General features: G+C 40.7%; 1 protein-coding gene across 1 annotated transcript in view; it reads right to left on the reverse strand.

Annotated features, from left to right (window-relative positions):
• Window positions 1–20,712, reverse strand: part of LOC126419443 (UDP-glucosyltransferase 2-like) — a 50,091-nt gene extending 29,379 nt beyond the window's left edge. Inside the window, exons 1-2 of the mRNA XM_050086631.1 lie at window positions 20,569–20,712; window positions 4,875–5,097 (exon numbers count right to left, since the gene is read on the reverse strand). Of these exons, the coding sequence (XP_049942588.1) occupies window positions 4,875–5,097; window positions 20,569–20,712 (367 nt within the window). The remainder of the gene's footprint in view (window positions 1–4,874; window positions 5,098–20,568) is intronic.
• Window positions 20,713–21,475: the final 763 nt, after the last annotated feature.

The raw sequence follows: 21,475 nt of genomic DNA on the forward strand, positions 1-21,475 counted from the left end.
ATGAATGCAGGTGATCAGACAAGGCGCTTACATAGTGTAACCTGTCAGTCGTATCTAGACATAGTACCATGAGCCTCATATCACTCCAACCTCACACACCACTCACGATTACAGAGCCTCCACCAGCTTGAACAGTCCCCTGCTGACATGCAGAATACATTGATTCATGAAGTTGTGGCCATACCCTTACACTTCCATCCGCTGCGTACAATTTAAAACGAGACTCGTTCGATGAGGAAACAAGTTTCCAGTCATCAACAGTCCAATGTCGGTGTTGACGGGCCCACGAGAGGCGTAAAGCTTTGTGTCATGCTGTCATCAAGATTACACGAGCTCAGCTCCGAAACCCCCTATCAATGATGTTTCGTTCTATGGTTCACTTGTTGATGGTTCAGCACTGAAATCTGCAGCAATTTGGGGAAGGGTTGCACTTATGTCACACTGAAGGATTCTCTTCTATCGTTGTTGGTCCCGTTCTTGCGCTATCCTTTACCTGAAGCAGCGATGTCGGAGATTCGATGTTTTAACGGATTCCTGATATTCACAGTACACTCGTGAAATGGTCCTACGGGAATACTAATATTTCATCGCTACCTCGGAGATGCTGTGTCTCATCGCTCGTGCGCCGACTATAACACCACGTTCAAACTCACTGAAATCTTGGATAGCCTGTCATTGTAGCAGCAGTAACCGAGCTGACAACTGCGCCAGACACTTGTTTTATACAGGCGTTGTCGACAGCAGCGCCGTTTCCTACCAGTTTACATATCTCTGTATTTGAATACTCATGCCTATACCACTTTATTTGGCGCTTCAGTGTAGTACTGCAGGTAACTGAAAGACATACAATGAGTCGAGCAGAAATGACACATTTCTTCAAAGATAATGTTACACTATAGTCAACGCGATTCATAATGATCTCCTGGACATTAAGAAAGGTGAGACTTGGTTCTTTATAGAGTGTGTGATCACCTGGGTCTGAAATGTATGCTCTGCAAAGTGGTCGCATGCTGGCCACAATGCTGGTCAGGAGTTCTTTTGGTAGAGAGAACCATTCCTCCACCAGCGTGGTTGACAGCTGCTGGATGGTCGTCACTCAACGACAACACCTTCCCATACATCACAGCATCGTCAGTGGACAGTCACAGAATGTTGCTTACAGTATCGACCAGATCATTTATGTATACAGAAAATAAGAGCGGTCCTATCACACTTCCTGGGGCGCTTCTGAAGATTTCTTCTCAAGCTAGAGAGGGTTCTTGTTCCACTTTACAGGAAGTACCAAAAATTAGATATTTATATATTGTCATTTCAGTATTAATTTTGTCTGTGATTATCCAAGGGAAAGGAGGATCTCCTAACTTCACATGATCTGATGCAGATTGTGATTTTCCAACCAGGGTGCAGGGGAAGAGTAGAACACCCAAATACAATATTCATTCTTCATTACTAGATGGACAACCTGTTAGTAAAAGGGTCAATGGCCTTTCAGACCATGATGCACAAATTTTGACACTAAAAGGCTTTTGTATTCAGACAAATGTTACAGTTAATTACAAACTATGCAGGAAAGCTAATCCAACGGCAATAGCGAGTTTTTTAAACCTCGTTAAGGAATAAGAGTGGCAGGATGTTTAAAGTGCCGATAACATAGATGAGAAATATAATACTTTCCTTAACATATTTCTCATGCTCTTTGACAGTTGCTATCCATTAGAACATTCTAAACAGGGTACTAGCAGTAAAAGACAGCCTGAGTGGCTGACGTGGGACATGGATCTCATCTGGAGCAAAGTGGGAATTATTTCAAAATGTTGGATGTAGTCGCAATCGAGCTACAGTAACCCTTTACAAACGGTATTGTAAGGTGCTTAAAATGTTATGAGGAAGGCAAAGAGTATGTGGTATGCCAATAGAATAAATAATTCACAAAATTAAAATCATATGGTCAATTGGAAGGAAGTGTCTGATCAGCAGCACAAGGTCGACGATATAAAGTCAATTCGTAGTAAAAATATTTCTGTTACTGATAAGTCAGACATATGTACAGTATTTAACAATCACTTTCTGGGCACTGCAAGTAAATTCAAAAAAGTTCTACAGGGAATCACATCTTTTTCTTGGAAAACGCCTTCTTACGCTGATGTCTGAAATATTACTCTGTGATACTGACAAGCGGGAGACAGAGTCAATAGCTGAATCACTGAAGACTAAAGACTCTCATGGATATCATGGAGTACTTTGCAGAATATTAAAGTACTGTGTTGCACATGTTAGCCCTGTACTGAGCCAAATTTGTAATTTTTATTTTAATAATGGTTAGTTTCCTGAATGATAAAAGCACTCAGTGGTAAAGCCGCTTTATAAAAAGGAAGAAGGAGATGATGTAGACAATTTTAGATCTATTTCTATGCCATCAGTAGTTGCTAAAGTTATTCAAAAGACTTTGTACATAAGAATAACTGGGCATATTATTTCACATAATTTCCTATCAAATGTAGAGTTCGGTCTTAGAAGGGGTTTAACAACTGAAAATGCTATATTCTCTTTTGTCTGTGAAATACTAGGTGAATTAAACAAAAGGTTTCGAAAGCTAGGCATCTTTTTTTATTTAATTAAGGTGTTTGATTGAATTGGTCACAAAATAGCGCTCCTGAATTTGGACCATTATGGAATACGGGGAGTAGCTCACAGCTGGTTCACCTCTTACTTTAGCAACAGACATCAAAATGCCATTATTCACAATGTTGAGAATGGCTGCGATGTGGGATCTGAGTGGGGTACTGTCAAGTGGGGGGTGCCCCAGGGATCAGTGTTGGGGCCTCTCCTGTCCCTTATTTATATAAATGATATGCCCTCTAGTATTACGGGTAACTCTAAAATATTTCTGTTTGCTGATGACACTAGCTTGGTAGTAAAGGATGCTGTGTGCAACATTGGCTCGGTTTCAAATAGTACAGTTCATGACATAAGTTCTTAGGTTGTAGATAATAAACTAACGCTTAATCCTATCAAGATTCACTTTTTAGAGTTTCTAATTCAACAAAACCCAACATTTCAATTTCTCAGAATGGGCATATGATAATTGAAACTGAACACTTCAATTTTGTAGGTGTTCAAATAGACAGTAAACTGTCTTGGAAAGCCGATGTTCAGGACCTTGTCCAAAGACTTAATGTTGCCATTTTTACTATTCGAACGGTACCTGAAGTAAGTGATAGTTCGACACAAAAAGTTGCCTACATTGATTATTTTCATTCGCTTACGACGTATCGTATTATATTTTGGGATAACTCTTCCCTTTCTCAAAGGATATTTTTGCTTCAGAAACGGGCGATTTGGGCAATAAGTGGTGTAAGTTTGCGAACCTCTTGTAGACCCCAGTCCATTATTCTGACATTGGCCTCTCAGTAGACATATATTCTCTACTATTGTCTCTTGTTGATAATATCCGCTTATTCCCAAGAATCGGCAGTTTTAATTCAGTTAATACTAGGCAAAATTCCAATATGCATTTGTATCACACTTCCTTGACTCTTGTGCGGAAAGGTGTGCTGTATACTGCTGCATCGATTATCAATAAGCTAACACAAGAATTCAAAGTTCTTAGCAGTAATCCACGCGATTTCAGATCTAAAGAGAAGAGCTTTCTCTTGGTTCACTCCTATTCTGTCGAGACTGTCGAGGAGTTTCTTGAAAAAATAAGCTGATTCCTGTGTTATATTGTTGATAGCGTTTACATAAACTTATGGCTTGTCTTTTTTGGTTTCATTAGCGTTTTATTTTATCTGTTATTGCTTTTATGTTGTAGTATCATGCTCTGTCGCTATGTATGTCAAATGGTTCAAATGGCTCTGAGCACTATGGGACTCAACTGCTGTGGTCATAAGTCCCCTAGAACTTAGAACTACTTAAACCTAACTAACCTAAGGACATCACACACATCCATGCCCGAGGCAGGATTCGAACCTGCGACCCTAGCGGTCGTGCGGTTCCAGACTGTAGCGCCTTTAACCGCTCGGCCACTCCGGCCGGCGCTATGTATGTCCTTAGAGATTTGCCCCTCAATTCGTTCCTACGGAACTAGACGTCTAAAGCAAAAAATACCCTTTCTTTGATGAACACACCTGCGACAATATATGAAAATTAACTATACGTTATACATTATTACAAAATACCAGCAACTGCCGTTCAAAATAATACTTGCGCCTTGAGGGGGCTATCAAACTTGATTTGAAGATTTGGGGCTTGGCACTCTGCTTTTCTTCTCAGATCTTTAGGAAGCCTTTTAAAAATGGAACATGCAAACCGTGGTGAGTTGGGTCTATTCTTCTGTACGGTACTTAGCGCAAGTGATTTTTACTGTCGTCATTAGTGACGTAAATGCTGAAGATGTTTTTGCATGAGTGAACTTTATTAACCCAAACCTAGCGAGATAGTGAATGACAGGGGTAGTAGAATTGCGAAATCCTTAAAGAGCGGTTTGAACGGTGCTTCCTACGCTAAATTCTTCGTGAATGCACAGAGCAGCCCTAAGTGATAGAGCCATTTTAAAAATTAAGCGGGTATACAGAGTAGGAAATAGTGAGCGGGTAGATAGAACAGACGTGGAAGAAGTGTATAACTCTTTACGAGAGGGCACAAGATATGCTCGTCACATAGTTATTGTTCCATAGGTGGACTATTCATTACAGTGGACAAGACAAAATAAAAAATACGAGTTATAGAAATGATTTATCTATTTACAATAGGTTGTTCGAAATTTAACCCAAGACACATCAAAAACACAACAAAATTACTAATGACCAGCGATAGCTACATGGAAACATGGACACCAATGAATGAGTTTTACAGAAATGTACAGGCACTCTTACCTAACAAATCAGACTGCGGAAACCATTTGCTCAGATGCACATTCGATGGTTTTCCAGGCATCGTGTCGTTCTCCCACTTCCAGAGGACCAGTAGTTTCAGCCTGGAGAACGCACTTATAAAGGCCTGGATTTTCTCCTCTGGAAAATCTGCGCTCTTTACGGCAGAACCCATACTGAAAAATATGATTCCGTCCTCTGCGGCGTCCATAAGTTTCTTCAGATCCTTCAAAAAACAACAAAGCAGTTAAATCAGCACCGCGGTAATAAAAGTGCAGATACTCGTAAACGCCCAGTTTGGGCTGTAATTACCGTATGGCAACGAAATTTCATAGATATGCTAATCCGTTAATACGAGAAAACCTAGTTCCAATTTTGGTCACTAGTTGCAAATCTGGCGCAGTGCAGTACCTCGTCGACGTCGCCGGTGCTCATTTTGAACCAGCTGTGTAAGTGGTAGCTAACAATAAAACAAACGTTATGCCTTTCTCACTTGGTTGACTTTTCCTGGCCACGTCCCATTCCTAATTCGTTACAAGTTATGGAAAAATTTCTATACTTGAAACTTCCTGGCAGATTAAAACGGTGTGCTGAACCGAGACACGAACTCGGTACCTTGGCGTATCATTCAGGATTCCTATACGTCTTTCCTGCTTCACACCGCCAATTTGCAACTGGGGGCCAAAAGTCGAACTCTTTTTTTGTCAACTTAAATCGGTTCCGCGTTAACGAGGTATAATATCTACCAAGTTCGCTGCCCTACGATGATCACAGTCCACACCAACCGGTAGTAATAAACGATACAGACAAGTAAAAACTTAGATTAAAGCTGAAAAGGAAAGATTTCGGTTAGGTAAAATGGTTTACGAAAAACATTCTGGAATTGAAAGGATATGGTCGCATATCTAAGAAAAAAATTAGATACAATTGTAAGTACAGAGTCTGGCAATGCTGTCCTCTATGGTGCGGGAATGAATGAGACATACGAAAAGCACTGTTCCGACGTTCCTGCGCCCACATGCAAGCCGCATGAGATTCTGTGGTTCGATTAATGTTGTTCAACTCAGCCAGTACGATATGGTTTTTATAACGTACTTATAAAACGTATTGAACGTGAAATATCTACTGCAGCTAAGTTCTCTGGTAGCCTACCAGAGAGTTACTGGGGATTTTACTGTTGACAGTATATGATTTATTATTATTATTCGTTCTCGTGTGCATGGAGTGAGGCAGTAAATTTTTGACTGTTACACAGTGCCGGTATCTGATACGGAAATCAGTGTGAAATATGAGTTTAATGGAAACGATGATCAGGGAAAGGTAAATGCATTGAAAAAGAGAGTAGTAATCGGTCCGTGGATGACCAACACTCTACCAGTGGGTTACAAAAACACCGCGAGTGAAAATGCGATTTTTTAGAGGGTCGTATGTCGGGTTCTATTGATCGTAGAGATATGAGGTCAAGTGTTTTGTATAGCCCTTGGCGTAACGAACATTTGTATACCTATGGGAAAAAGGGCAAGTTTTAGCTATCCTATAGTACTGGGTCAAAATTTACACTTTCTGCAACCCAGGCAACTTTAACAAAACAGTTGGTTCTTTTGCATTAGGTGTGGTTTGGGCTGAACCTAAGGCAGCTTATGCAAGCACCGTTTGTTCCTCACAAAACTCCGAGAAATCATGACATCTGGGTGCGCAAGTACCAACCATGGGAATGATCACTTCCATAATTTCTATTCATGGCAGACTGTGGAAATTTCTGCAGTATGTTCTTTACATGATATTCTCGGGAAACTTCGAAAATTGTTTCGGTATCATAATTCGTTACCGAAATCCAGAGGTTCGAAGTTACCGTATTTGCTCACGTAAAATATACACTAATATCCTGTCTAAGGTGTAAATGTAGTTCCATCTAACGTAGTGAACACATGGCAGTGGTTTTAGGGTCATGGCAGGTGATATGAGGCCACCAAAATATGTTTTTAGACAGCATTTTTCCACCAATTAAACGTTATGACGTGCTGTCTCTGTAATACAAGTATGCCCAAAGTGGTACCGCAGCAAAAAAAAAAAAGGACAAAAATGGTATTAACATGCCTGAAAGGAACTCAAAATGACTATTACAAATTACTTAAAATTGGAAAGACTGCAAATTCAATAAAATATTTCTAATAACATTTCTACTGTTTTAAGATACAAATTACAAGCCGGGCGTTTTCAATGAATTGTGATCTATGAGCATCCAGAAAAAATGTAAGGCAAACGATTTTGTGTTAATCTTGTATTATACGTGCTTACTTGTTGTTTATATGTGTCAAAGTATACAAATGAGTCGAAGTATGTAAATGAACTATCTAAAGTCTACTAACGTAAAGTACAGAAAAGGAGGGAACCAGTGGAAAAATGCTCGAGTCGGAGCACAAAAAGGGCTATTCTCTTTCAAATACTCTGACAGATAAGTAGATAAACACCTGCCTTAGGCAGACGTCTTGCTCAACAAAAATTTTAGTAGGTTAACATATTCCCATCTTTTCGTGCAATAGGGGCCTAGCGGAGAGACAGTGATGTTGGAAGGGAGAGGAGGCAGTACCAGTGGGGGTCTTCTAACGCGGCGAATGCGGGATGGTTCCCCTCATTCCGCCTCAGTTACACTGTGCCGGCGATTGCGGCGCAAACACCGTTTCCACGTACGGGTACAACACCATAATTATCCTATCATACAAACATCTGGAATTACACTCGTCTGGTATGAGACAATAACCCTTGGTTCCGTGTGGGGCGGCGGTGGGGTTGGTGGACTGCTGTGGAATGTTGTGTGTTTATGAACCAATGAGGGCTATGGTGGGACGAAGCCTCTCCATCATTTCTAGGTCTCCATTTTAATATATACATACCAGTTGGAATGAAAGAGAAAGGTGACATGGCAGGAGAGAGAAAGTGGCAATGAAAGAGGAAGAGAGATGGGTGAAGGCAATAGTGAGAGAGGAGACAGTGGCAGTGGGATTTAATGTAAATCGTTTTCGAGAAGAATGAGGCTTTGGGAGAGAGACATAGACAGTAGCAGTGAGCGGATGAAACTGAGTATGAAGGCTTAACTACAATGACAGGTTGCGTAAAAGGGTTTAGAATGTTTCATGTTATTAAAGTGAGAATATGTTCCCACGCCAAATTTTTTTGTGAAGAAGGCAGAATAAGGATTGAGGCAGCTGGATCCCCGCTTTTCTGTCAGAGTTTTTTTGCTCCAACCGGAGCATAAATCCGCTGATCAGTAATAAGACGCACATTTAAGAATCACTCGTGAATAATTATAAAAGGTAATTGCCATACTCGATGTGTCTACTAAATTCCCACTGGTTTCAAGAGCAATTTAGAATGTAGAATGACATTAACTTTAATGCAGATAACTGTGTAACAATACTGGAGTGTGTGAACTGGAACTTTTAGTATTTATGTATTTTCCTCATCCTGAGTAATTCAATATAGATAGTTCTCACATTATTGGCTATGGTCACAGGTTGTAACCTTCCTATGTTTATTCGAATATAAGTTTTACCCTCCAACCACTATTTACTTATAAAGAGCTCTTTCTAGGTCTGAATCTGGTGAAATCGGTACAGGTCGGACTTTAAAGCGTAAGTATTTTGTGTATGGTCGCTGTCAACACTGGCGTTTTGTGTGTTTTACGCGATCTATGCGTTCTACAGGCATTACGAAGTTATTATAATGCCATGCTGTGCCTAACCAGTAAGCACAAGTGTAGTGTCAGCATTTCGTGAGGAAAGCGCAGCCCCCTCTGCCACCTATTCCCCCCTTCACATCTTCACATTTCCCCCAAGCCTGTCAGTGTGTTGGGATTTGGTGGGAGGAGCTTGTTTCCTCCACTCCCCCCCCCCCTTCCCCCCATAAGAAATCGGCCATCACATAGTGAACAACTGTAAGTACATTTCGATTATTCTAATCTTGTGACTGGAAATACCCTTAAAATATTCTACAATAGGCTGGATGAAGTTTATAACATTTGAAATAAAAGGGACATGCCATGTCTGTTTGCATCAGCGTGAATGATTAATGTGGTATAGAATACGTGGATAATTTTCCTCTCATTCTCGGTATTTTCATTTGGATAGTTAGGAAACCAAACTGGGTAAACTCAGTACTGACTCGACACTGGTACTTAAAAATATTGATTTATAGCTTAATTCGTTCAAATTTTCTGGTACCGTTAGAGAATTTAAATTTATCTCAGTCCTGTTACTTGAAATCGCCACGTAGGGAACCAATTTTGTAGAAAAGTAAGATCTAAAATCGAATGAGCATGACATTTCTAACATTAAAGACGTATTAACTGAACGAGGAACTAGATATTAGTAAGCACTTTGCGTGCTTAGTGCCACAATTTCCGAAAGTTAACTAAAACTGTAAGCAGAAACTATTTCAATGTATATTACCAGTGTTTAGCCGGCCGGCGTGGTCGAGCGGTTCTAGGCACTTCTGTCTGGAACCACTCGACCGCTACGGTCGCAGGTTCGAATCCTGCCTCGGACATGGATGTGTGTGATGTCCTTAGGTTAGTCAGGTTTAAGTAGTTCTAAGTTCTAGGGGACTGATGACCTCAGAAGTTAAGTCCCATAATGCTCAGAGTCATTACCAGTGTTTAGGAATAATAGCAGGACGTTACGCTCACATTCGGGACGTTGGATGAAACTTGGAGTCACCTCCCTGTCCGTGAGTTCAAGAAGTAATAAAAAGCGTAAACAAAAGCTTGTGAGTTTACCAAAGGGAGAAAGACAGTTTTGTCGAAATTATCGGGTCGTAATCCTGTCAGACTAATCGGACGAAGACAGGATCATATATAATCCATACACAGTGCAGAGTGAGGCAGCAAAGGCACACTACCCAAAATATACCCAGAATAATTACATACTCGTACATTGGGGTGCGGGTTTCGCTAAGGTATAGCAGACAACGTAGCGAATTTGTTAACATGGGCTGGTTTAGTTTTAATTTATAGCTAACGAACTATGAAACCGACTATTTTTTAAAGAGGAACGATGTACCTTTCTTCGTGGCTTTGGAAAAAGCCTTCGAAGAGGACTTCAAAGTACTTCATAAAATTATTACTGGGACATATCTTAAGGAGAAGAGACTCCACATTGTGCAGCTGTTATCGTGGAAGAGTTTGATTAAGTGTAACACCTGCTATGAATAACCACTGCAAAGTTTCTAAAATGTGTTATTGATTTACAACTGTACCACTGTCATCGAGTGGCAGACTCGATTTTTCTAAATGGTGTTTTGACATAGGTTAGATATCAGTACTAAAGAGATAATCTAATTTACAACTACAGGCACGTAGTATTTTTTTGAATCAGTAATCTTCTGTTTGATGTGTAAGGCCACGAATTGCTCGCTGTTGTCAACTTCTTCATCTCTGAGAGCAGCGCTTACAGTTACACCCTAGTTTCCTAATTATCTGTTCTATGTATTCAAATCCCTGTCTTCCCCTACAGTCTTTATCCTCTACAGGTCCCTCTAGTACTATGGACGTTATTCCCTGATGTCTTAATAGATGTTCTATCATCTTGCCCCTTCTTCTTGTCAACCGTTTCCATGAGTTCGTCTCCTCACCGATTATGAGGAAAAACTCCTCATTTTTTTCATCAGTATGTCATTTTTCTACATGTTTTTTTAGTACCACATCTCAAACGCTTCGATTCTCTTCTTTTCCGGTTTTCAAACAGTCCATAATTTACTTCCACAAATAGAGGTCGATATTTGCCATTAGTACACTTCATTAAGAAAGGAACTGCTTTTAAGTCTTCCTTCCTTCTGTCACGTTTTATTTTGGTTCCATGTTAACAGAATTCTTTCAGTTCATCCACCTCGTTGTCACAAATATTGCTGTTGACTTTTTACTAATCTCATTTCTACTATTCTTCACTACGTACGTCTGTACTCGGTTAACTCTCAATCTATATTCTGTTCTTACGAGACTGTTCATTCTAGTCAATGCATTTCGTTAACTTCTTCATTATCACTCAACATAGCAATGTCATCACCTATTTTTATTATTTATATCATTCCACCCTGAATTCTAATCCCGTTTCCGAAACTTTCTGTTATTTCATGACTGATTCCTCTTTGCAAGGATATGAACAATAGGGGTGAAAGACTGCATCCTCCTCTTACACCCTTTTTGATCCAACTACTTCGTTCTAGGCTTTCCATTCTCACTGTTCCCTCTTGGTTTCCCCGTCTGTCCATACATCGTACACCTGTTTTTCGAGAATTTTAACCATCTTGAACAATTTTACATTCACCGATTTTTCTAGTTCGCCAGATTCTATTGAGTTCTATGCGTTTTCTTAAATCTTTTTTCTTTTATCAAGCGAAACCTTTCGAACAGCCTCTGTGATGCTTTTACCTTTCCTAAAGCCTAAGTGATCTTTGAGTAAGAGGTCCACAATTTTCTTTTGCTTTCTTCTGTGTGTTATTCTTGGAAACAACTTAGATGCAAGTGCTGTTGAGCTAGTTGTATCATCTTTTTCCACACTTATCTGCCCATGCTGTCTTCGCGATTATGTGGATGATATTTTTCCGAAAGTCCGATGACATGCTTCATACAATCGTCGTTGGGTTGCCACTTCCACCAACGATTTAAAAAATTCCGAGGGAATGTTATCTGTGGCTTTTGCCTTATTAGATGTTCCAAAGCTCTATTAAGTGTTTTTAATAATAGATCCCCTATGTCCTCTGAACTGATTCCAACTTCTCTTCTACTACGACATCAGACAGTTCCTCTCACTCATAGAGCCCTACGTTGTACTATATCCACCTATCATCTCTATACCCTGCGTTTAACAGCGGAATTCCTCTTGTACTCCTAATAATAAGCCTTTGATTTTAATTTCATCGGAGTTTGTTCAAATTTTTCTATTTGCTGAACCTGAACTTCCGACTACCGTTAATTTTTTGATTTCTTTTTCTGCAACCATAGCTTGCTATTTCCTTCTTTCTTAAGTGACATATTGCTATATTCATGTAACCCGCCAGCCGAGAGCGCTAATGCCCTGCTTCCTGGACTTTAGTAAGCGCGCCAGCCCTGGATGGAATCCATCCAGCGGATTAACGACGACTGCCGGTGTGCCAGCCAGCCTGGATATGGTTTTAGGCGGTTTTCCACATCCCACTAAGTGAATATCGGGGTGGCCCCCACGTCCTGCCTCATTTCCACGACTTGCAGGCATCTGAACACATTCACACTCTTTCATGGATTACGCTAGACACAGACAGCTGGGGTACACTGATTCCATCCTGGGGGGTACAGGTTGGCGGCAGGAAGGGTATCAGGCCACCCCTTAACATTAATCTTGGCAAATCCGTTCCTAACAATGCCGAACCTGCGCGACCGTGGGATAAAGGCACAAGCGAAGGAAAGAAAGAAATATTGCTATGTTCATGTCTTTTCATAAGTATTTCTTTTTTATCTCACTTCGTTCATCGATCAATTTCTTATGTCGCTCAATCATTCTTCACAGTTTCTTTCTTTGTACCCATTTTTTCGTGTCTAACTTCTGTGAGTACACTTCTTAGAAATGACCAATACTTTTCAAATGAACTATCTACTGTGGTATTCATTATCACAGTTTTTACAGCAGTAGAGATGTTCTGCAGTAGTTCAGTTTCCCACTTCTTTTTACTGACCGAAACTCTAAAACTACACTTCACCTTTCGTCATCGGTACATTGTGATCTGAATATAGATCTGCTCCTTGGTAAGACTTGCAATTCACTATCTTATTTCGGATTCTCTGTCTCACCACGGTATGCTCTACCCTCATCTTCAATCCGTTTCCTAACCTACATTGTCCTCTTGTGATTTTCAATACTGTGTTCGGTATAATCGCTGAAATTTATTGCAGAACTCAGTCTTTCTCTCCTTGTAGTCTTACCACAGAGCCCATGTACTTCAGCAACTTTGTCTTGTATTGCCTCGTATACTACAGTGTTTCATTTCCCCACGATAATTGTTAGATTTTCACCTCTCTTTACATACTGAATTATTAGTTCACCGTCCTAATACATTTTCTCTGCCGCTTCATCATTCCCTTGTGACGTCGGCATGTCTACCAGAACTATTATTGTAAGGCGGTGGTTTGCTATTGATTCTGGTAAGAGTAACTCACTCTATGTCCTAGATTCCTGTTCACGACGAACCTCCCTCCTATTACACCATTTTATGCCGCTGTTGATATTACCCTATATTAGTCTGACCGGAAATCTTAATCTTCTTTCCATTTCACTTTGCTGAATTCCACTAAATCTAGACCAAGCCTTGCATTTACATTTCGTATTTTCTAGCTTCCGTATTTTCAGACTTCTGACATTCTATTTTCGGGCTTGTAAAATGCTACCGTTTTGTTGATTATTCAATATTTATCTGATGGTCACCTCACACTTGCAAACCCCTCCTGGAATTCTGAATGACGGAGTAATCGCGATTTTTTGTCAGTGGACAGGTCAGCGTTACACTGTCCCAATTACAGGGCACAAGTTCTGTGGATACACGTTGTGTGTGTTTAATGCAAGGCAAGAGAATGTCCTGAACTGTCCAATTCACGTCGTTTTTGAGTAGGTCGATGGTAGAACTAGGGTGTCTTCATAGACCAGAAGTCTTTGGACGCCATTACTGATGATTTTTATTCACGATTTAAGCATCAGCTGCGATCTAACCCAGGTTCCAAAACGTTTTGGTCACTTGCCAAACACGTGGCACCTATAGCAATGCTTTGTCCTTGTAATATACGCACTTCCAGCATTTTGCTAAGCTGTGAGAGGATGACGTTGTCAAAGCTACACAGCCGGAAAAAATGCAACTTCGTCAAGGACTGTGTTTAGTGGCACCAGCGTATAATATGTGCATAGAGTTGTAGAGTTAGTTGTTCATTTGTGACAGTTGCCGGCGATCAGATGTCGCTCAGAAGATCTGTCTGTGAACGCTTTGATTTGACCCTGCAGGCAGCAACTGTGCTGAGTTTAGAGGTGAAAATTGTTTGGAACATTCATTCTAGAGTACAACCGTGCTCCACTGACGAGTACGTACTCCAGTTGGACAGCTTCAGCCATCTGAACAGGGTCACACTGTGGGCATGCGGGAAGCTTGCTGAACATGTTGAAGGGTTGATGCACATGGCGGGCACAATGTAGCGATGGTGTGTCGATGGTTTCAACAGTTTTCTGTGGAACATTGCCACACCAGCAGAGCAAGTTCTGGACGTCTGCTAAGTACATATACCTTCAAGCATGGCTACACCGGTGTCGTGAAAGAGCTGACTGGAGAGTGGAAAGGCATACTATTGTCTTCAGTGATTGAGAGCAGGTTCTGTATGAATGTTAACGATGGATATACATGTGTATGGCATAGGACCTGGTGAGCTGCCTATTCCAGAGTATGTTCGCCCAGGGTTCATGGCGTAGGGGACAATCGCGGTCACATTTGGTGTTTCTGCAGATAGCAGTATCCTCTACCCTGTCCAGGCTGTTACTCCAGTGCTAGTCCCATTTCTACTGCAGGATTGTGATGTACTTCTTCAGCTGAACGATACATGTCCACATACAGCTGCTCCCAAGCAACCTTATAGCTCCGGTGTACAAAAACTGTCCTAACGAGGAAGAATAGCAGATCTCTCACCAACTGTACACGCGTGGGGCATGATGAGGCGGGATCTTACTCGTACTCCAAGGCCTGCAAGAACAATGCTGAATTGCAACAAAAGGCGCAAATACTTGAGACAGTCTACCATAGGATGCCATTCGGGATCTTTATGATATGCATGTGAGAATACGTGTCTGCGTTGCGCCAGAGGCGGAGGGGAACACTGTGTACTGATGCAAGTGTTTGGACATTCTTTACTATGGCACGTGTGTTTCATTTGATCTGAATACACTCCTAAAATGATGAACTACATCTCGCCACTCTTGTCAATAAAGTGATCTTGTCGCTGAGGGTGTTGTATCCTTTGACAGCGTTGCTGCAGCACCATAACATTTTTGGCTGCTTCTTGGTGGTTCTATGTAAAAGAAAAATACGACTATATACGCTGCCAGAAAAAAATTAATAGCCTTGGGAAGACGACGTCGATTCTGATCCAATGACGACATATGCCACATGGGGAATAATAGACGTACTGATAATGTTTTCAAGTCTTGCACCATCAGATAGCGTAGCGAAATAGCTCTCAGAACGCCATCTGTGTCTGTCTATTAATAAGGGTTGCTCACAGCCAGATGTGCTGCATCGAAGCTGGTATCAGTGGTCAAGTGAACATTCTCACACCTGTAGAAGAAGTTCTGGACGTCAACACAGCAAAGACGCCCTCCAGGATTGTCGTATTGTAAGGGCATCAGTGGCATATCGTACATCTACCATAGCGCGGATATGAGGGTTTGTGAACCTAGGCGAGTCAACATGCACTGTTGCGAGGGGTTATTAGCAGTGGGACTACGGGCTCCCTCACCTGTCGCCCGTCTTCCACTCACGCCACAGCATCGTCGTAAACGGCTCGATTGGTGCCGTCACTCGAACACTTCGAAGATGGAATGGTGAGCTGCAATCTTCAGCGATGAAAGCAGATTCTACCTGCACGCAAGTGACGGTCGTCTGAGCGCACAACGTACACCTGGTGAGCGCTGTCTCGTACAGTTCATTCGACCAAGAAACACTGGCACCACCCCAGGCCATTGGGCCTGCGGTGCAATAATCCCCAAGTCTTGTTCACCTTTGGTGTTTCTGGAGGTAACCCTAACCAGCGTTCGGCACGTGCAGAATGTTATTAGACCCTTTCTTTTTCCGTTCTTGCAGCAAGAAGGTGATGTGTTATTTTAACATAATACTGCTCGCAGAAACACTGCCTGTGCAACTCTACGTGCTCTGCAGCAACTTCACTGCCCAGCACGATCTTCGGACTTGCTACCAATCGAGCACGTGTGTGATGCGAGGGGCGTTTGAAAAGTCAGTGCAAACATAAAAACTATTTACTTGTTTGGGATAAAGCTTTTTTATTTTTCGACGTAGTCTCCTTTTAGACTTATACAATTCGTCCAATGCTGTTCTAATTTGTTGATTCCTTCCGATTAATAGGAATAGTACAAGTCTGCAAAATAGCTATTACTTGCTGCAATCACCTCCTCGTTTGAATAAAATCTTTGTCCCGCCAGCCAGTTTTCAAATTGGGGAACAAATACAAATAGTAGCCCGAGGGAACCAAGTCTGGAGAACAGGTGTGATATGAAACGAGTTGGAATCCTATTTCCATTAATTTTGCGATCAAAACGGCTAAGCCGTGTGCTGGTGCATTGTCGTGATGGAAAAGGACTTTTTTGCGGTCCAATCGCTTTCATTTTTCTTGCAGCCTGTTTTCAAACGGTCCAATAACAATGAATAATATGCACCTGTAATAGTTTTACCCTTTTCCAGATAGTCGAATAGGATTAGCCCTTGAGAATCCCAAAAGACAGCTGCCATAATCTTTCCGGTAGAAGGAATCGTCTTCGCTTTTTTTGGTGCAGATTCTCCCTTGGTAACCCATTGTTTAGATTGTTGTTTGGTCTCCGGAGTATAGTAATGTATCCAGGTTTCATCCACAGTGACGAAACGACGCTTAAGGTCCTGTGTATTCTTCCTGACCAGCTGCAAAACATCCATGTAACACTTCGCACGATTCCGTTTTTGGTCAAGCGTGAGCAATCGAGGAACCCATCTTGCGGATAGCTTTCTCATGTTCAAATGTTTATGCAAAATATTATGCACCCGTTCATTCGAGATGCCCACAGTACTACCAATCTCACGCACCTTAACTCTTCTGTCATCCATCACCATATTATGGATTTTATCAATGATTTCTAGAGTCGTAGCCTCCACAGGTCATCCAGAACATAAACTGTTCTAATCGAAGGTGCAGAGTCACCGTAATGTTTATCAAGCTTCTCTTTTGTCTCCTGAGGTGTTTTGCCTTTCATAAAAAAATGTCTAATCACCACACGAAATTCTTTTTCGTCCATTTTTTGCCAATCACTCGACTTCCTTGATCCACACGAATGCCAAACACAAAGAAATAGACCTTTATGGCTGAAACTTGGTGTGCGTTCTTTCCAAAGATGCTACTAACTAAACATGACCTCGATACGCGCCGGTGGTGTCATCTCTCTGACTTTTCACGGACTTTTCAAACGCCCCTCGTATGATGGGGCGAGAAGTGAGGGACTCCTGACGCTCAACAACCAACAACTCTTCCAGAACCACGTGAAAAGGTCGAGTAGGCGTGTTCCAGGAAAGTATTCGCCAAATGTCAGAGAAATGGGCACGCCATCATAACTGTCGAAAACTATTGCGGCATGCACGCTGCACCACCTGAAGCTAGGCAGCTTGAATTTCGAGGCAGTCGTGTCGCTTGAGCGACAGAAGGCGTCTTTGACGCGAGTGTCAGTGAAAGCAGGACGCACGTCTGACAGTGAGTCTCCTTGATCGGGATGTGGCAGTAAACAGTGAACGGACGACGGACCCGGTATTGCGGCCGGAGAGAGCAACGACCTTACATCGGGTGATACACTGGAAGTCTCGCCGACTGTGGTGCAGATTATTCTTCTACATGGCCACATCAAAAGGAGGGCGGCCGAAACTGCTAGCTACTACTGAGAAACATTAGGTGTGGCGTTCTGAAACTGATATAAAATGTTAATTTTCAATTTATTTATTATTTATTAGTAAAATTCATTGACAATAAGTCCTCAAAGTTTCGATAATGAAATCGCACCCGAAGTGCCCAAAAGAAATTAAGTGTGTGACTCGACATTCGTGCCACTCCCACTTTTTGAAGCAACACTTGAATATTAGCAGGGTGGAAAATGACTCCTTGTACTACTTTCAAGTAAAATTGCACAGCATGCATGTAGAAGGCTGTGATGTACGCTCTTTGGTTTTATAGATCGTCGGTGACTCTCTTCCGTATCATAGAACAATAACAAACCAGCTACTTTGTCGGTGAAGAAGCAGTTCTTCTTTGCCTTTTCCTACTGTCGGACTGTAAGCAGAATTAAAAACTTATCATAGGAAATTGCGCTCAAGACACCTTGAGAAAAGCAGATTTACAGTGCCTCTCAGAAGCTGCAAAGTCAGTTGAAGACCTGGTAAAGGAAAGAAGGCAGAGAACAAGAAACCAGAAGAGAAGCCTTGAACGGGAAGAGGATCCTGAGTACCAACATGAAGCTATATGAAGAGGTAACATAAGAGAAAACATCAGGTTGAACTTTATATTGTATTTCCTAAAAAATTATGCTTTTTAAAGTTTATGTACCTTTCTCTCCGAATTTATGACGGCTACAACTATGAAATTTTGTACACTTATACCTATAAACACAATAAATGTTGTCTCAACAGTAAATTGTGAAGTTGTGAGTGTAAGCTGAGATATGGAGCAAACTTCTTGGAATTCTGTATGAATTTTATATTATACTTACAGAACTATATTTAAAAATTATTAAAATTTTCCTATTCGATGTAACCAAATGTCCTCTCGAAAGAAGCTTACTATATGCAAATAGATTACTCGAGGAAAGTTTTGCAGAAATCTCTTGAGTAGTTTCTGAGAAAAAGGTAATATACTGTTTTCTGAAAATAAAATTTTTAAATTCCATAAAAAATTAAATGTATATAATCTACAGAACTTAACAGTACATGTGTTAATTTCATTTAAAGCATGGTACAAAATTTCATTATCATGTCTTAAAAATTTTGGATTTGGCACATCTTTTAAACAGTGTATGTTTTCCATGGACGTCCCCTGTTAAGAACTTTCTTTAAGCAGGTGCTGACGGCACGTTTGAGTTTGTATAACAGTACGTCGATTGATTATTTGCAGGGTCAAACTGCATTGCCCTAATTTTAATTTTAGTTTTAATGTCTATCGTAGATTTGGCGTAAGTTTTAAAATTTAGGCCCTTCCCCATAGCCTGTGAAACTGTCGTTAAAATTTGGCAGTTGTGGACAACCCCGGCGAGTGTTGTTTGCTTAAAGTGGCAGCTGTGCCCAACAATATTAGCTTTTTTTTAACTGTGCCCACTGGATCAAAATATGGGTAATGTGCCAAGAATGATCCCATTAATGTCTTTGTTCTAATAAATATGGTTACAAAAAACTCACTTAATCCGGCAGCCCTTCCACTCTCCTGTCGCTGTTTTACAGGGACGGCACCCCTAAATACGAGTATTTTCCCGTACCTAATACTGTTTGGCTGGCCACTCCTTGTTACTTTACCCTGTATTCAGTGCAAGGATGGTCAAAACAAAACAAGAAGAATAAGCAGCGTCACTAATAGCGACTGAGAGCGACAATGAGTAGTCATCTCTAAACAAAAAAGGCAGTGTCCCGACTGACTGACAGACTCATCAGTCCCCAGGCCAAACCATTAACGACAGAATATTGACATTTGATGTGGCTCTTATACTGTAAGCAACGTTTAAAAAGGGATTGTTCGAAACTACACTCCTAAGGGGGGTGAAATAGGGGACGAAAGTCTTTTTGGAAATATGTCACTGTTAGGCAATTTTGAAGGTAGAACAACGAAATTTTGTTATCTGATTTCTCGGCCGAAATAAAATTATAAGTGTTCCATAACTTTTGGAATATCAACTAATATGGGGGTAAAATAGTGGGTGAAATTTTTTGAGAATAAATCATTATTACAGAACTACTACAGCATTTTTAAAAGCATCTGTCAAACTGTCTAGTAAAATTGGTATTTGACTTCTCGGTTAGAAAAAAAAAAAAGAGTTTCAGTGTTTTTGGAAATTCAACCTCCTAAGGGAGTGAAATGAAAGATGAAAAGCTTCATTAATTTATTTTATTATGAAAGCATTTAAAGGCTACAGGTATGAAAATTTGTATTTGACTTCTCTGCTAGAAACAAAAATGCAGTCCCTATGGGCGTGAAACAGAGGACGAAAATTTGTAAGAAAATATTTCGTTGCATTAAAAAAAATGTTAAGGCTAAATCTGTGAAAATTGGTATTTCACTTCTCGCTTAAATATAAAGAAATATATGTTAGGGTGTGAAAGTTTGTATGGAAATATACACAGAGGAACGCAAAGACATGATTTAAAAAAAATCTTGGATTCCAGTTATCAGAACAGCTTTTTGGTCGTAAGTACATTCGGAAAAGACCATGCTTCTATGGCCTTAATTACCACGAAAAATTTGCATGGTGTAGCATTTGTGAAGAACATAAAAATTCGATTAAAGAAAAACGAAAAATATCTGTGCAAACCACACAGCAAACGCGAGCGAAGCAGCGGGCGCTAAGTCAGTCGTAAGTAAATGTCGATAGACGGAATTAACCTGAGGCTACAGTATCAAATGAACACCTGCAATAACCGTTCTTATGTTGTCCATGGGTACTTTCTTAATAGTGAGGATCGAAACGAGGTTTTTCCCTGATACTGGACTTCGTGAGTTTTTGTCATATATTAGTAATTAGTACTGATCATATGTTCTGAAACAGTACACTGTATTGAAAATCCTGAACAGATTATGACCGTTCTTCAGTTACAAGCAATTACTGTTTATAGTGTATTCTAAAACAATGTACCACAAATTCCGATAACTGTTTAATCCTTCTGATACTTAGGAAAAACATAAGCTTACCTTTGGTAGCGCCTGTGGTTGTTGGATATGCATTCCTCCAGTCTCAATCACGTTGGGCACATGGGGTCGAGGGTAACTGAAGCTGACGTGACTCTGAAGGATCACCAGAGACGTGTTGGTCAGCAGGGTTGACACGCTTGGCATCGTTGGATCATTGAAATACTTGTGAACGATTTTATCAAGTTTCGGATAATACCAATGACTGTAAATGCATCTTGCGTACATCACTAACAAAGCGTTCTTTAATCGTTGCCAGAAAGTCATTTGGTCTGTATACTCGAACATAGTATCAGGAACATATGACGGCATATATGGGTCGCCAACTACATCGGTTGTCATGGGAAATCCACCAAAAGAAGATAGAGCAACCACAGGAACACTGAATTTGTGAGAGTAGGCTATTAGGCATTCATTCAGGAAGAATTCCATGAGAAGAAGGTCGAATTTCCTTTCTTTTGTGTGTATCAGATTTTGGAAGACTTCATGCTGCAAGTATTTCTCGCACATCTCTGAACCCATGTAGCTCAAGAAGGGATATATCACCCAACCGTTTACTATGGCACTTTGTGTCTGGAATGTATTTAGATTCCCATCTGAAAAAGAAAAAAAATGTATCATGTGAATGGGTACAAGTTTCACAATGCACAAATGCCTTGATGCTATGCTACTGCATTCAACAACATACTCTCTATCACTGCAGCTCAACGTGCCTCACAAACTTACTGTAGAAGTTGTTGGAATAAATTAAACTCCTTCGAATGTATTGATTTAGAAGAGTTGTGCGAAATTTAAGTTACACGTCATTACCATGTCATAATCACAATGTCAGTATACAAGGTGTCTCATAATCAATAGCGAAATAAGGCGCATGTGAAAATATACGAGAACAGAAGTTTCCTGTAAACGT

The sequence above is a fragment of the Schistocerca serialis genome, chromosome 9 (genome assembly GCF_023864345.2).
Source record: "Schistocerca serialis cubense isolate TAMUIC-IGC-003099 chromosome 9, iqSchSeri2.2, whole genome shotgun sequence".
Lineage (NCBI taxonomy): Eukaryota > Metazoa > Arthropoda > Insecta > Orthoptera > Acrididae > Schistocerca > Schistocerca serialis.